General features: G+C 47.5%; 1 protein-coding gene across 1 annotated transcript in view; it reads right to left on the reverse strand.

The window, feature by feature from the left end:
- Positions 1–233: 233 nt before the first annotated feature.
- Positions 234–18159, reverse strand: part of FBXO10 (F-box protein 10) — a 124761-nt gene continuing 106835 nt past the window's right edge. The window contains exons 9-12 of the mRNA XM_038769919.1: positions 13565–13840; positions 7056–7366; positions 2348–2529; positions 234–921 (exon numbers count right to left, since the gene is read on the reverse strand). Coding sequence (XP_038625847.1) covers positions 744–921; positions 2348–2529; positions 7056–7366; positions 13565–13840 — 947 coding nt within the window. The 3' untranslated portion in view covers positions 234–743. The remainder of the gene's footprint in view (positions 922–2347; positions 2530–7055; positions 7367–13564; positions 13841–18159) is intronic.

Here is an 18159-nt window from a genome sequence, read left to right on the forward strand (position 1 = left end):
ACCTCTCAATGCTGCAGTTTCCTCATCTGTCATCATTCCTCATCGTTTTAGACTGTGAGCCCACCGTTGGGTAGGGACTGTCTCTATATGTTGCCAATTTGTACTTCCCAAGCGCCTAGTACAGTGCTCTGCACGCAGTAAGCGCTCAATAAATACGATTGATGATGATGATCTGTCAATGCCTGTTCTCCCTTTCCCTTAGATTGTGGGCTTCATGTGGGACAGGGCCTGTGTCCAATCTGCTTATACTGTATCTACCCTTCCGCTCAGCGCGTAGTAAGCGCTTAACAATACCACAGCTATCATCAGAGGGGAGAGGAACAACTCCGTATCTTCTCTTACTCAACTGTACCACCCCAAGCACTTAGTACGGTGCTCTGCACCCACTAAGCGCTCAATAAATACCATCGATGACCTGCTTCTCAGTAGGCACCGTTCCCTCACCGAAGGAGCTGGCAGTAGTTGAGAGGGGGGGAAAGAAAGGCAATAATCCCGACGGTCTCCACTCCCGAGGTCCTCTGAAGAGCTCCCATCAGATTCTTCTCCACCAAGTTTCAGAGCAAGATATGTAGTTTCTACCCAAGGCTGAGAAGGTCTTGGGAACTACAGACGGTGAGCAGACGTGCCCCGCCGCCGTTGTGAGGACGGACGGGCCCGGAGTCGCCGTCGGGCCACACGGCCACGTGAGGGTCTCAGACGGCCCGGTGCTGTGGAGATTTACAGGGGGACCAATCCACCGGCAGTCAAAGGATAGTGCAGAAGATGCTACGGTTATTGCGGCAACTGCCGTCCATCCTGGCTGCTATCCTGGTTGTCATGGCAGCCACCTTCTGACCGTTCTGGGCGGTGGAGACACCTCTTGAGGGCCCTTCGATGTGAGGTCGCGCAGGTGGGTTTTCCAGCTTCCAGGGGACGCCCGACCTGCAAGGATCAAAAGTCATCCCAGGAATACCTTAGGGAGATCGCGAGAACGAAGACAGCGGCGGTCTACTATAAACGCAGGAAGCAGGGGAGCTTAGTGGAGCTAAGAGCCGGGCTTGGGGGTCAGAGGTCGTGGGTTCGAATCCCGGCTCCGCCGCTTGTCTGCTGTGTGACCTTGGGCAAGCCACGTAACTCCTCTGTGCCTCAGCCACCTCCTCTGTAAAATGGGGATAAAGACGGTGAGCCCCACGTGGGACAGCCTGATTACCTTGCATCTAACTCCAGCACTTAGAACAGTGCTTGGCACATAGTAAGCGCTTAACAAGTACCGTAATTATTATTTACCTCATCTGCAAAATGGGGATGAAGAGTGTGAGTCCCATGTGGGACAGGGACTGTGTTCAACCTGATTAGCTTGTCTCTACCCTAGCGCTTAGTACAGTACTTGGTATATAGTCAGCCCTTAGTACCATTAAAAAAAAAATCCTGACTTCAGATCCCATATAGCTAGCTTTTCCCTTCAACTCACTTTAAAAACAGCAACAAAAATGGAAATGCACACTTTTTAGGTAATTCGTGGTTTTCCGGGTTGGGAGAACGGGATTCTGAGCTTTCTCCCTCAGAATCACCGGTTCAAGCCCCAGCTATTTACACCTGCTGGCTGGCTGCCAACACAGGTGTGAGGAATTGGGGGTTTCTGCCCATCTAAAGTGGACAAAGTCTTTATAATGACTGACGCCTCAATCACATCTGGAACCCGCAGCTGGTCAAGGCCCTGGACCCAGCGATAGCTGGATTTGACAACTGCCTCAGCTCTACCACGGGGCAGATTGTGAGGCACAAACGAGATAACGCCAGCAAACGTTTTGGAGAGTCTCAGGTGGGAGAAAAGGTCAAAACATTATCCATTTTTTCAACGGCAGCCATAGCTCAAATAATAACAGCTCTAACCATTGTGTCACCCCATCCTATGCCTTCAGTAGGGACAAATTTTAGGTATTTCTTTTCAGTCCGTGTACCGTCAAATCGCCAGGCGTGAGTGATCATGGCTGCTTTTCCCATGGGCTAGCTAACCCCATTTCTTCTATTCCAGTGGCAGTATCTTTTCTTTTCCATTCAGAGTCAACCATCTAGGGGTTTTAAACTACAAAATCAATTCTAGCTAAACAGAAAATCGGGCTCCTTCGTCATTAGCCCGAGCGCCCTTCGAGTGAGGACTTCTATGGAGGAGAACTGTATTTTGATAGGTAAGGTGAGCCTGGTAATTTACATCTGACACTGGCAATATTTGAGCCTGGCTGAAAACTAGTGGTTTTGGAGAGCCTCCTGGATTCTGATTAACTGAAAGCAGTGTCCCCCATACTATAGTAGGCTCGTGGCTAATGGGACGATGCTTTACTTTCTAGCAGGGTGACGGGAGGCTTACTTTTTCTTGAAGGCCAGGAGTTTGTTGTTTTGAACAACACAGCCTTCTAGATTTGACACTTGCTGCAAAATGGTTTTTTTGGACTTCCCTTGAAAGATCAGGTTTTCCTGAACCAGGCCTTTGGTCTGGCCAAGCATGACAATGCCGTAATCCCGAAAGGACTGGATCCGGTTCTTGGTGACCTGAAAGACAAGCCCGGAGGAAAAAAAGGTCATCCAACTTTTCCCCCTCTCATAGAGATCAGCGAGTCAAGGGGCTTTGCCATTTCCAAAGTCAAGGCGTCTGGGTAGTGTTACCGGAGCGGGGCAGAGCTTTTGCTTCCGTCCTCTTCCCAGCTTTTTCCTAGTGCACCCAAGACATATAAACAGGATGGCGGGATGCTTTGAGATTGTGAGCCCCCTCCCTTCCCCCTCAAGGGACAGGGATCATGGCTAATTGTTAGAAAACAACAGAAGTTCAGCGAAGGTTTTACCAACCGTGCTCCAATATTTCACAAAACAACTACGGTTCTAAGAACATTACTACCTGAAACAGGTTCTTCTCTTTTCCTTTGTGCACAGTCATCTAGGAAAATGGGTTTTTATTCTGTCGGGCTTGCTTGAAGCGGAGTTCGAGGGCACCTAGACAAAATCTGTATACCAGAACTCGAGAGTATAAAGTACTCCGATAAGCCGATGTGGTCGTCTGACTTCAGGATAAGTTTTACCAATTATAAGGACTCAGGCAGAGCACACAGAATCCCTGGCTTTTCAGGCTATACTGTTATTAAATGGGTTTATATTTATATGCTTCCATTGTAAGTAAATATTTACAATGAAGAACTTTTCCTCTCCTTTCTTTGCCAGCCAGATCCTGCCTTTAGAGGACTGCAGGTTTTCTGGCGGCCGTCTCTGGGTTTTTGTGGGTGGACATCAGAATGGTTACAGACAACTCCCGGATGAAGAGAGTTTTCTGAAACTAGCAATAACGGGAAAATGCTTGTTTTCAAACCACCAAAGCTCCAATTTTTTTTCTCAAATCGCCCAAAACTTTAAAAGATCTAGACCGTAAGCTCGTTGTGGGCAGGGAACGTGTCAACCAACTCTGTTGTATGGTACTCTCCCAAGTGCTTAGTACAGTGCTCTGCACACAGTGAGCACTCAACAAATACCATAGGAAAAAAAAAGATTTGAAATTTTTCCTAGGGTTCAGCACAGTCCTCTGCACACAGTGAACATTTATTAAATCCTACTACGACAAGAGGGGAGGCAGTGTGGCCTAGTGGAAAGAGCATGGGACTGGTGAGCCAGGAGACCAGGTTTCTATTCCCAGTTCAGCCAAGTCACTTAACTTCTCTGCCTTAGTTTCCTCATCTGTAAAATGGGGCTAAAACACCTGTTCTCCCGACTTTTTGTTGCCTGTGGGACAGGGACTGTATCCCATCCGATTATCTTTGATCTACCCCGGTTCTTAGCACGGCACTTGGCCATAACGGCAAACACCATTTTATAACGTCAGGAAAAGGAGCTGTTGGGTTAACAACTTTATTGTAACAAGTGTTCGCCTACTGTAGACGACCATAGTAGGAACCGAATGATCGTACCACAGGGAAGAAAAAAGCGGCTGTTTAGTTATTCACGAAACCTAAAGAAAGGGAATGAAGTAACGAGACTTTCCCTTTCTCCAGTCCCAAGTCCTGTTCCTACTGGGCTCCGGTTGCTGCAGAAACCAAAATACATGATTTCAATAGTGAATCCTTACAAAACCTTAGCAGATAAGCGCAAAACACGCCTTTCTGATCGGAAAGGACCCTGCCGAAGTGCTTAGGTTGCAACTTAATACCCCTGTTTAACGTCCCCAGGGGAAGGGGATTTGGGGATAGAGGCCAAATACGCCCTGGACCAGACAATGCTTTCAAAGGGCTTTTTGTTTTGTTTTATTTTACTCAGTAGACTATTCCTCTCTTGGTCCAAATCTGCCCAAGTCAAACCTGGCCCTTAACACCACGTTAATATTAGTGGGGACTACAAAGTTAATGTTTTCGGAGCCCCCTAACTTTAGTTGTCCTCAAAGTCTGCCCAAAGGACCCACTGTGGAGAGAGCACAGGCCCAGAAGTCAGAAGGACCTGGGTTCTAACCCCAGTTCTGCCAATTGCTTGCTTATGACCTTGGGCAAGTCACTTCTCGGGGCCTCAGTTTCCACAACTGTAAAATGGGGATACCTGTTCTCCCTCCTACTTTACTCTGTCTGACCTAATTCACTTGTATCTACCCCAGCCCTTAGAACACTGTTTGACACACGGTAAGCACTTAACCTTTAAAATAATAAAAATAAAATCGGCATTTGTGCCTGACAGTATTCCAGGCTTTTCTAGCCTTTTTTCCTCCTTCAAATCCAGGCAGCTCGTCAGCCGGGGGTGGGTCTGAGTTCCAGACTACCAACGACCCATAGGCAGCAACTGTTAATCTGGCAGACTCCTGCGTCAATTAGGAGACACGTAAGAAAAGACTTTTATGCCAGCCTCTCCCCATAGACGGTCAACTCCTTGTGGGCAGGGAATGGTCACCTGCTTGTTTTGTACTTCCCAAGCGCTTAGTACATCCATTGCACCCACTTGGCACTCAAGAAACACTACTGATAAGATGGAATCTTCCCCGTAGGATGAGAGTCTCCTGTTTTTCACAATTTCAATCTACTTCTTTTGGTTCTTCGACGCAACAAAAAGCACCGCAGCAAATCCCTGGCTGGTCAGAGCCGTCGGAAAACCGGTGGTTTTTGCCTTTTTCCTCCACAGTTGCATTAGTTTTACTCCTCTGCAGACTTAGTTATCGAGTATCAGTGCAACAAAATAATTCCATTCCCAGTAGCTAGGCCAGCTTTTCATCTTGAACTGAGGGGGCCAGAAAGGGGCTGGGATTTGGGGGGAGAAGAAGACTTTAAAGAGAACTAATAATACTCAGTCAATCGTACTTATTGAGCGCTCACCATGTGCTGAGCACTGTACTAAGCGCTTGGGAGAGTACAATATAACAGCATAGCAGACACATTCCCTGTCCACAATGAGCTTACAGTCTAAAGAACGAATAGGTCAGGAAGCCACCATTTGGGGTCTTTTCAATCCTGAACGGAAACTCTCAGGCCTCGCGGCAGGGACCTGGGATGAATAAGTCTGGGAGTTCAACTCAAATAGCCGTAGGGGCCATCACCTCCCATTGCCCCCAGGGAGCGGGCACCCAGGATTCCAAATATATTTTTTAGGAAAACCAAAATGAACATGTTTCATTTTCTAAGGAATAATGGGAAGACTAGAAGAAACATGAAACTCCCCCAGCAGCCTGAGTGAAGGCCGTCAATTTGGGGGCGGGGTTGCAAGGGAACAATTTTGCAGGACCTCAATCAAATCCTTTTGCTCCTTCCAGGCTGATTTGCAGCAAAAAAAAAAAATTTTTAAGAGAAGATCCTCCTACTGTAAGTTGGCTAATGAGCCATATAGCTTTCCGGCCAATGTGGATAATGTCCATTCTTTTCCAAGTAACAGTAGACTTGCCCCACCTCCCCCTTCGAGACTGTGAGCCCGTTGTTGGGTAGGGACCGTCTCTATATGTTACCGACTTGTACTTCCCAAGCGCTTAGTACAGTGCTCGGCACACAGTAAGCGCTCAATAAATACAATTGAATGAATGAATGAACTTGGCCACTATCGAAACTCAGCTCTAGATGATTCCGGCACGCGGTTGCTCACAAGGCAAACGGCCGCCACCGACGGACACAAGATATCCCCAAAAGGGATGGAATGAATACACCTTGGATCAAACCGGACCTAGGGGAAAGAGGAGAGCTGTTTTGATTTTCTCTTCAGGAAAATCTCTTTCTCAGATTTACATCCTTTGGGTTCCTGTCCGATCAGTCAGTCGATCAATAGCATTTATTGGCCGTCGATCACGTGCTGCGCACTGCACTAAGGGCTTGAGTACTCTGACCGATTCAGAAAGCTAGAACGTTAGTCTAAGAATTTTACACGTTGTCAGGGCTAAAAAAAAAAAAAAAAAAAAAGCCACCACCTGCATCATCGTAAACATCACATCTGAGCTCATCTCGGTCTTTACAGTTGAATCATCATCCTGCTGGTTTCTCCTTTGTCTTTGACTTGAGAGTCGTTTTAAAAACGGGTGCATTTGCATCATCATCATCATCAATCGTATTTATTGAGCGCTTACTATGTGCAGAGCACCGTACTAAGCGCTTGGCAAGTACAAATCGGCAACATTTGCAGAGACAGTCTGATGGCGGGCGGGTTTTTGAAAACCCTAATGACGTACCCCCCAGGGTAGATCAATCAATCAATCAATCAATCAATCGTATTTATTGAGCGCTTCCTATGTGCAGAGCACTGTACTAAGCGCTTGGGAAGTACAAATTGGCAACACATAGAGACAGTCCCTACCCAACAGTGGGCTCACAGTCTAAAAGGGGGATCCTTGGAGGGTCTCAAACCAAGCCGCTCTCCGCCCTGACTGTCCTTTCCCTTACGACAATGCGGCGGGATAAGCCGAATCGCTCCTGTCTTCTCCCTCGGATTTGCGTTTTTTTTCTAGGCTTCAGGCTTTACAGCCGGAATACCGTGAAGACGCACACGGGCACATTCCGGCGTTTCCCTCCTGCTTCGCCGCCGGTTCCTCCGCCCGCCCTGGCGAGGGAAGCGAACGACTCCACGGAAGGGACACCCACCTTCATGTCCGCCGCCTGGAGTAGCCGGAGCCCGCAGCCCCCGTTCCCGATGATGTCGTTCTCGACGATGATCCCATCTCCCTTCGAGGCAACGCCGTGGCTGCGGTTGTCGTAGATCCCATTCCCTCGAAGCTCCACCCGGCACTCGGCCTCCACCAGGACGCCGCCCAGGCTGTTGCAGGAGATGCTGTTGTTGGCGATCCGGGTGAGCTGGGGGCTCTGGGCCACCGCCACTCCACTGTCGTGGTTGGCGTGGATGAAGTTGGCGATGATATTCAGGGCCTCGCTGCTTTTGATGTACAGGCCGGCCGCTGAAAGGGGACAAAAATGAGAAGGAACCGTCGGGGCGGTCGTCCCTCAAACCCGGAGAGGAACAGCGCTTAGTGCTGTGCTCCGCACCCGGTAAGCGCTCGGGAAATACCACGGATCGGTAGATCGAAAAGACGTGAGGCGTTGGCTTTTGGGGGGCATTTATGAAGCGCTTACTCGGTGCCAAGCGCTGGGGAGGTTACAGAGCGATCAGGTTGTCCCACGGGGGGCTCACAGTCTTCGCCCCCGTTTTCCAGATGAGGCACGGAGAAGTGACTTCATCATCATCATCATCATCAATCGTATTTATTGGGCGCTTACTGTGTGCAGAGCACTGGACTAAGCGCTTGGGAAGTACAAATTGGCAACATATAGAGACAGCCCCTACCCAACAGTGGGCTCACAGTCGAAAAGGGGGAGACAAAACCAAACATACTACAAAATCATCATCATCATCAATCGTATTTATAGAGCGCTTACTATGTGCAGAGCACTGTACTAAGCGCTTGGGAAGTACAAATTGGCAACATACAGAGACAGCCCCTACCCAACAGTGGGCTCACAGTCGAAAAGGGGGAGACAAAACCAAACATACTACAAAATCATCATCATCATCAATCGTATTTATTGAGCGCTTACTATGCGCAGAGCACTGTACTAAGCGCTTGGGAAGTACAAATTGGCAACATATAGAGACAGTCCCTACCCAACAGTGGGCTCACAGTCTAAAAGGGGGAGACAGAGAACAAAATAAAATAGAATAGATACGTACAAGTAAAATAAATAGAGTAATAAATATGTACAAACATATATACATATACATATACATATACATATACATATACATATACTTGACCAAAGTCACACAGCTGACTAGTGGAGGAGCCGGGATTTGAACCCATGACCTCTGACTCCAAAGCCCGGGCTCTTTCCACTGAGCCACGGTACTTGGAGTAGGTGCCTGGGAAGTAGAGAACAATAAAGTGACACATTCCCTGGTCACGAAGGTCATGGGTTCCAAGCCCGGGCCCGCCACCTGTCTGCTGTGTGACCTCGGGTAAGTCACTTAACTTCTCTGTGCCTCAGTTACCTCATCTGTAAAATGGGGATTAAGACTGTGAGCCCCCCATGGGACAGCCTCATTGCCTTGTAGCTACGCCAGTGCTTAGTACAGTGCTTGGCACGTAGTGAGCGCTTAACAAATACCACCATCATCATCATCATCACCTTGGGCAAGTCACTCTCTGGGCCTCAGTGATCTCATCTGTCAAATGGGGATTGAGACTGTGAGCCCCACATGGGACAGGGACTTGTGTCCAGCTCGATTTGCTTGTATCCACCCCAGTGCTTAGTAAAGTGCTCAAAAAATACCATCATCATTATTCCACTCTAACGGGGACAAACATAAAAAATATTAGACTGGTCAAAATAATAATAATAATAATAATCAATCAACCAATCAATCAGTCGTATTTATTGAGCACTTACTGTGTGCAGAGCACTGTACTAAACGCTTGGGAAATACAAGTTGGCAACATATAGAGACAGTCCCTACCCAACAGTGTATTATAATATTATTATAATAATATTATAATATAACAATAATATATTATATCATTGTTATAAATATATAACAATATGTAACAAATATATATTATATTAGGGAAGCAGCGTGGCTCAGTGGAAAGAGCCCGGGCTTTGGAGTCAGAGGTCATGGGTTCGAACCCCGGCTCCACCAATTGTCAGCTGTGTGACTTTGGGCAAGTCACTCCACTTCTCTGGGTCTCAGTTACCTCATCTGTAAAATGGGGATGAAGACTTGTGAGCCCCCTGTGGGACAACCTGATCACCTTGTAACCTCCCCAGTGCTTAGAACAGTGCTTTGCACATAGCAAGCACTTAATAAATTCCATTATTATTAAATACAATATAATATAACATAATATAATAAATATAATATAATATAATATAATACAACATAATATAATATAATATAATACAATACAACATAACATAATATAACATAACATAATATAATATAATATAATATAATATAATTAATACAATACAACATAACATAATATAACATAACATAATATAATATAATATAATATAATTAATACAATACAACATAACATAATATAATATAATATAATAATATAATATAATTTAATATAATACAATATAGTATAATTAATATAATGCAATATAATGCAATATAATATGATATAATATAATATAATAATATCATATTATATTATAATAACAATAATGATAATAGCATTTGTTAAGTGCTTACCATGTGCCAAGCACCATACTAAGCTCTGGGACAGATACAAGATAATCAGGTTCTACACGGTTCCTCTCCCACATGGGGCTCACAGCCTTAATCTTCATTTTACAGATGAGGTAACTAAAGCCCAGTGAAGTGACTTGCTCAAGGTCACCCAGCCGACAAGTGGAGGAGTCAGAATTAGAACCCACATCCTGTGACCCCAAAGCCCAGGCCGCGCCAAGTAAACTGCACAGACGTGAATACATAAATGCCAGGGATGGGCCGAAGTAGGCTCTTCAGTGCTAGAGTTAGATGATGGAATTTGATGTCTCAGGGAGCTGGAAGATTAACTGGGAAAGGATTGTTGGAGGAGGTGGGATTTTAGGATGTGGAAAGAACTGGGGTCTGGCTGATGGGTGGGAAGGGTGGGTGGGAAATTCCCAGCAATTCTATAATATGCATTTACATCTTTTAGACTGTGAGCCCACTGTTGGGTAGGGACTGTCTCTGTATGTTGCCAATTTGTACTTCCCAAGCGCTTAGTACAGTGCTCTGCACAGAGTAAGCGCTCAATAAATCCGATTGATGATGAAGGGTGAGCAACGGGCCTGAGGTACAGTTAGAAGGTTGGCTCGGGAGAGGCGAAGAGCCGTAGCAGAAGAACGGACGAGATAGGGAAGCTGGGACCAATCAATCAATCAATCAATCAATCGTATTTATTGAGCGCTTACGGTGTGCAGAGCACTGTACTAAGCGCTTGGGAAGTCCCAGAGACGGTCCCTACCCAACAGTGGGCTCACAGACCAGATGGCGGAGACTGATCATCGGGAGTTTTGATTTGATGTGGAGGGATACGGGGAGGGTTTTGAGGAGAGGAGGGCCGTGGACCGGTATCTGTTGCCGAATTGTAATAATAATAATAATAATAATGATGATGGCATTTATGAAGCGCTTACTATCATCATCATCAATCGTATTTATTGAGCGCTTACTGTGTACTAAGCGCTTGGGAAGTACAAGTTGGCAACATATAGAGACGGTCCCTACCCAACAGTGGGCTCACTATGTGCAAAGCACTGTTCTAAGCGCTGGGGAGATTACAAGGTGATTGGGTTGTCCCGCGGGGGGCTCACAGTCTTCATCGCCATTTTACAGATCAATCAATCAATCGTATTTATTGAGCGCTTACTGTGTGCAGGGCACTGTACTAAGCGCTTGGGAAGTACAAGTTGGCAACATATAGAAGCAGTCCCTACCCAACAGTGGGCTCACAGTCTAAAAGGGGGAGACAGAGAACAAAACCAAACATACTTACAAAATAAAATAAATAGAATAGATATGTACAAGTAAAATAGAGTAATAAATATGTACAAACATATATACATATATACAGATGAGGTAACTGAGGCCCAGAGAAGTTGAGTGACTTGCCCAAAGTCGCACAGCTGACAATTGGCGGAGCCGGGATTTGAACCCATGAACTCTGACTCCAAAGCCCGGGCTGTTTCCACTGAGCCACACTGCTTCTCTTGGAATTGTACTTTCCAAGCGCTTAGTACAGTGCTCTGCACATAGTAAGCGCTCAATAAATACAACTGACTGAATGAATGAATGACCGAGCGATGCTTGAGGGAGATGATCCAGTATGGTTTGAGGATCTTACTGTCAAGTCCTGAAGGCCTCAGACACAACTAATTAGAGAAGCAGTGTGGCTCAGTGGAAAGAGCACGGGCTTTGGAGTCCGCCGAGGTCATGGGTTCGAATCCCGCTCCGCCACATGTCTGCTGTGTGACCTTGGGCAAGTCACTTAACTTCTCTGAGCCTCAGTTCCCTCATCTGTAAAATGGGGATTAAGACTGTGAGCCCCACGTGGGACAACTTGATCACCTTGTATCCCCCCCCGCCAGCGCTTAGAACAGTGCTCTGAACATAGTAAGCGCTTAACAAATGCCACCATTATTATCTTCTAGACTGTGAGCCCGCTGTTGGGTAGGGACCGTCTCTACATGTTGCCAGCTTGGACTTCCCAAGCGCTTAGCACAGTGCTCTGCCCACAGTAAGCGCTCAATAAATACGATTGATTGATTGATTGATTGAACTAATTGCACCGTCGTGGTATCTGTCCTTAATCCTTAAACCAGTTGACCACATGGACTGGGGGATTATCACAGCCCAGTTCTAGTCACCAAGGAGAGTAGAGAAGCAGCGTGGCTCAGTGGAAAGACGACGGGCTCGGGAGCCGGAGGACGTGGGTTTTAATCCCGGCCCCGCCACTGCCTTGGGCAAGTCGCTTGTCTTCTCTGGGCCTCAGTTACTTCATCTGTAACATGGGGATTACGACTGTGAGTCCCACGTGGGCGCTGGATTATGTTCACCCCGATCAAGCGCTCAGTACGGCGCTCTGCACACAGTAAGTGCTCAATACGTACGATTGAATGAATTATCTTGTATTCAGATAAGCCACCCAGATCTCCAGGCTGGCATATGCCTCAGTGACAGACGGATGGCTGCAACGGGGCACCGACATCCCAAAGAGCCCAGCGTGATTCCCATTTCACCGTGGTCCCAAGAACAGATCGAAGACGAAGCCGAGCCCGTTAATATTATTCCGAACCTCTTTTTAGTCTCAACCTCCCAAACGCCGTCCTGGAAATTCCCTGCCTTTCCAAGCTCACGGCGGACTGTTGCAATCTAGATCTTTCCCCCTGACAGTTGTCTTGAGGGAACGGCTTCAGGGAACGGGTCTGCCGATTGATCCGGACCCTCGTTTGTGGCCACTGAAACTCGTTTGGGGCCACTGAACCCGAGTTCGGGCCCAAGCCAGGAGTCGAGCAAATTCATGATTTCCCTCCTACGCTGGTCACTCTTCGTTCGGCTCCAGATCTAGGCCTGGTCCACAGATGAGAATACCCAAGGTTAGTACGGTGCCTGGCGCTTGATGATGATGACGACTGTGGCATTTGTTAAGCGCTTAGTACAGTGCTCTGCACACAGTGAGCGCTCAATAAATACGATTGACTGATTGAGCACTTACTATTTGCCAAGCACTGTACTAAGCACTGAGGTGGACACAAGCATAGCGGGTTCATCGTCATCATCAATCGTATTTATTGAGCGCTTACTATGTGCAGAGCACTGTACTAAGCGCTTGGGAAGTACAAATTGGCAACATCTAGAGACAGTCCCTACCCAACAGTGGGCTCACAGTCTAAAAGGGGGAGACAGAGAACAAAACCAAACATACTAACAAAATAAAATAAATAGAATAGATATGTACAAGTAAAATAAATAACTAAATAGAGTAATAAATATGTACAAACGTATATACAGTTGCTGTGGGGAAGGGAAGGAGGTAAGATGGGGTTGGACACAGTCCCCGTCCCACGTGGGGCTCGCAGCCTCAATCCCCGTTTTATAAATGAGGTAACTGAGGCCCAGGGAAGGGAAGCGACTTGCCCCGGATCACACAGCAGACAAGCGGCAGATCACCAGCGTGGCTCAGTGGGAAGAGCTCGGGCTTGGGAATCAGAGGTCCCGGGTTCTAATCCCGGCTCCGCCATTTGTCAGCTGTGTGGGCAAGTCACTTCGCTTCCCTGGGCCTCGGTTCCCACATCTGCCAACTTGGACTTCCCAAGCGCTTAGTACAGTGCTCTGCACACAGTAAGCGCTCAATAAATAGGATTGATTTGCACATAGTAAGTGCTTAAGAAATACCAAAATTATTATTATTATTCTTCTCCGGACCTCAGTTCCCCCATCTGTAAAATGGGGATTAAGGCTGTGAGCCCCACGTGGGACAACCTTGAGTACCTTGTATCCCCCCCCCCAGCGCTTAGCACATAGTAAGGGCTTAACAAATACCAATATGATTATGATCTTCTAACTCCCGGGCCCACCATCTGAGCAGCAGGGGGGTCTCGCTCACCTCCATTGTGATTAATGCTGTTGGACTCAACGAGTGCCACGCTGATGGACCTGCGGGACGAGAAACGCTCATCTTCGCCGTCTAAGTCGTTCTCCCAGCCAGCGGCTTCTCCCTCGTCGTTGAAGTTCTGGTTGCCCCCCTGGTTTAGGGGGTAGTCGTCGGCGTCGTCCTTGCGGCAGAACACGGCGACCCCGTAGATGCTGTTGTGGCCGATCTGGTTGCTCGTGATGTGGGGCAGGCTGGAGGACATTAGCCACACCCCGCAGCCCTTGTTACCTGCGTCGGACAGAACACAATTGGCGCGGGGGCGGCAGAGGAATTTTCCATGTTTAGGTTTAAGTTCACCGATTCACGGGATTTGCCCCGGCAAATCCTGCAGGGAAGCCAGAGTTGGTGGGCTGAGGTGCTGGGACCGCATGGAGCGTGGTGGACGGGAGGGGAAGGTCGATGAATTGCGAGGGGAACAAGGCTCCAGATTGGGGATGTCGCCCATCACAGAGTTAACGGATGCCAAAATAAACCCTGAAAGCAGAAATGCAAGACTGGTTCTCCCCAAATGCCTCTGGATTCCACTGTGCCGTAAATGGGCCCCCCCCCCGCAAACGCCCAAGGTCCTGGTTGCCTCCCCACGGGTCTGCCCTTCGTCGTGGAGGACATTTTTCTGCACCTACTTTTTCTAGGACTAAATCTTCAGCCTCCGATCCCTTATCATCATCCTCAATCGTATTTATTGAGCGCTTACTATGTGCACAGCACTGTACTAAGCGCTTGGGAAGTACAAATTGGCAACATATAGAGACAGTCCCTACCCAACAGTGGGCTCACAGTCTAAAAGGGGGAGACAGAGAACAAAACCAAACATACTAACAAAATAAAATAAATAGAATAGATATGTACAAATAAAATAGAGTAAAAAATATGTACAAACATATATACATATATACAGGTGCAGTGGGGAAGGGAAGGAGGTAAGATGGGGGGATGGAGAGGGGGACGAGGGGGAGAGGAAGGAAGGGGAAGGGTTGAGGCTGGGACGTGGCTGGTTATAGCATTGGAAGAAATAAATCGCACATTAAGGGCGTGGCGCAGTGGCTACAGCCCGGGCCTGGGAATCAGGTGGTCATGGGTTCTAATCCCGGATCCACCATTTGCCTGCTGTGCGACCTTGGGCAAGTCGCTTCACTTCTCTGGGCCTCAGTTCCCTCATCTGTAAAATGGGGATTGAGACTGTGAGCCCCATGTTGGGCAGGGGCTGTGTCCAACCCAGTTGGCTTGTATCCACCCCAGCGCTTAGTATAGTGCCTGGCACATAGTAAGCCCTTAACAAATACCACAATTATATAATAATAATAATAATAGCCTGTGGTCCAAATCAGAGATCCTGCTCTTCCCAGGTGGAGTAATAATAATAATAGCAATAACAACAACAACAACAATAATGGTAAGCGCTAGGGTGGATACGAGCAAATCTCATCATCATCATCATCAATCGTATTTATTGAGCGCTTACTGTGTGCAGAGCACTGTACTAAGCGCTTGGGAAGTACAAGTTGGCAACATATAGAGACAGTCCCTACCCAACGGTGGGCTCACAGTCTAAAAGCAAATGGGGTTGGACACAGTCCCTGTCCCCCGTGGGGCTCACAGCCTCAATCCCCATTTTACAGAAGAGGTAACTGAGGCACAGAGAAGTGAAATGACTTGCCCAAGGTCACACAGCAAGCAAGTGGCAGAGCCAGGAGTGAACTGGAAGAGACTCTCTGTAGACAGTTGCCACATATAATAATAATAATAATGGCATTTATTAAGCACTTACTATATGCAAAGCACCGTTCTAAGCGCTGGGGTAGATACAAGGTAATCAAGTTGCCCCACGTGGGGCTCACAGACTTAATCCCTATTTTCCAGATGAGGTAACTGAGGCACAGAGAAGTGACTTGCCCCAAGTCACACAGCTGACAAGTGGCGGAGCAGGGATTTGAACCCATGACCTCTGACTCCAAAGCCCGGGCTCTTTCCACTGAGCCACGCTCACACAGATCTCTTTACTCCCTTTTCAGGTTGGGCAGAGGGATGTGGTCTATGCATCAGCCGAACAGCTAGATCAGCAAGCTTCACTCCATATTGCCAACTTTCAATTCAGCCGCCCAACGGAGCCCAGCGTCGACGCCTCTAGGTTACCAGGTTGCCCCAAATTTTGCTTTTGTTCGCCAAAGCTCGATGGACTCGGCCCATTCTGTACCTCTCTGCCGTCACCTTTTCCGTGACTAAACCCGGATCCTAGGACTAAACTCTCCCTACCGCTTATTATTATTATTATCATTGAGTATGGAAAGCTATCTGAATAACCTTTTTGCAAATCACTGAAAGCTCACCTCCTCCAGTAGGCCTCCCATACTGCCCCCCCCCCATTTTCCTCTGCTCCTCCTCTCCTCTTTGCAGCACTTGTGTATAATGTACATATTTATTATTATATTTATTTTATTACTCTATTTTACTTGTACATATCTATTCTATTTATTTTATTTTGTTCATATGTTTGGTTTTGTTCTCTGTCTCCCCCTTCTAGACTGCGACCCCCGGGCCCGAAATGCCCTCCCTCTGCCCATCCGCCAAGCTCGCTCTCTTCCTCCCTTCAAAGACCCTGCTGAGAGCTCACCTCCTCCAGGAGGCCTTCCCAGACTGAGCCCCTTCCTTCCTCTCCCCCTCGTCCCCCTCTCCATCCTCCCCATCTTACCTCCTTCCCTGAGCCCCTTCCTTCCTCTCCCCCTCGTCCCCCTCTCCATCCCCCCCATCTTACCTCCTTCCCTTCCCCACAGCACCTGGATATATGTATATATGTTTGGACATATTTATTACTCTATTTATTTTACTTGTACATATCTATTCTATTTATTTTATCTTGTTAGTATGTTTGGTTTTGTCTCCCCCATTTAGACTGTGAGCCCACTGTTGGGTAGGGACTGTCTCTATATGTTGCCAATTTGTACTTCCCAAGCGCTTAGTACAGTGCTCTGCACACAGTAAGCGCTCAATAAATACGATTGATGATGATGATGATGATGACTAACCGGGTGAGAGATGCCTCCGGCTGTCCTGTGTTCAAAAATCAGGATTTTCTGGGCTTTGTGCTAGAAAATCAATCACCTGCGGGTAACGGCTTATTAAAACTGTCTCCGAGAGACAGAGCGGAAAACTCAACCACCCCAGTGGTAGAAGCCACACCGGTATCCGACAGACGTCATCGGTTAATCGCGTTAATGATTGGCTTGTCCCTCCCCAACCTGGGGTAGTTCCAGATTATCTCAGTGGAAACATTCTCTTGTAAAATCCACTGTCATGGTAACCTGAAACAGGGCAGCACCTAATTTTCAGCAGTGAGGCGAGCTTGTGAATACTAATCGGCCATGTTCACAGTTATCCTCATTCCTCTACTGCCTGGATTTTTTGGATTTCCACAAACATATCCCTGCACTGACACACCAAACCTATGAATTTCAGGCAAAAGTGTCTTTTTTCAGTGAGCTCAAAGCCCATTGCCTACAGGATTATCCTTATGTGCCAACCCAAAGAAGCTGGGGTGGGGGGGGGGGGGGGGGGAGGTGTGTGTAAAATGCCTGGGATTTAGGGAGCGGGTACCCCAAACCACTGTAGGGTGTTGACATTCACAAGCATCGTCCTCAAGGAACGTGTCACGGTGGGTCTGGGAGTTGTGATGGGAGGTGATTCCTAGGAGTCCAAGTTGGGGCAATTCCACGGAGGCTCGAAGAATTCTGATTAAAATCTTGTCACCCTGGGAGACTCTTTTCTCTACTCTCAGTTGCAGTTTCTCCAGCTGTCATTTCAGGCCTCTCTGGCTTCCCTCAGTATCCTACCTCGGGGTAAAATGCAATGGGGTCCTCTCTGTGAGGCTCTGTGCCCCCTCACATGCCTCCTCCCTGTCTCCAGCCCAAATTCCATTCTGCTGCCCAGATCGTTTTCTTAAAACATCCTTTTGAACACGTCTCCCCACTCCTCAAAATCCTCCATCAGTTGCCCATTCCTCTCTGCGTCAAGCAGAAACTTCTGACTGTTGAGTTGAAGGTACTCGATCAGCTCTCTCCCTCCTGCTTATTCTCACTCTTCTCCTAATAATAATAATAATGATGATGACGGGATTTGTTAAGCACTTACTACGTGCCAGGCACTTTACTGAGGGCTGGGGGGTGGATACAAGCAAATCAGGTTAGACGCAGTCCCTGTCCCGTGTGGGGCTTACGGTCTCAATCCCCATTTTACAGATGAGGTAACTGAGGCCCAGAGAAGTGGAGCGACTTGTCCAAGGTCACACAGCAGACAAATGGCGGAGCCGGGATTGGGACCTTCTGATTCCCAGGCCCGTGATCTATCCACTAGGTCTTGCCTGTTCTCCCTCCTACTTAGACTGTGAGCCCCATATGGGACAACTCAGCACTTAGTACAGTGCCTTGCATGTAGTAAGCACTTAACAAATACTACATTACTATTACTATTTGAAAATCACTCTCCCCACCTTCAAAGCCTTACTGAGGGCAAATCTCCCCCAAGACGCCTTCCCTAAGCCCTCATTTCCTCTT

This window comes from Tachyglossus aculeatus, chromosome X4 (genome assembly GCF_015852505.1).
Source record: "Tachyglossus aculeatus isolate mTacAcu1 chromosome X4, mTacAcu1.pri, whole genome shotgun sequence".
In the NCBI taxonomy this organism is placed as follows: domain Eukaryota; kingdom Metazoa; phylum Chordata; class Mammalia; order Monotremata; family Tachyglossidae; genus Tachyglossus; species Tachyglossus aculeatus.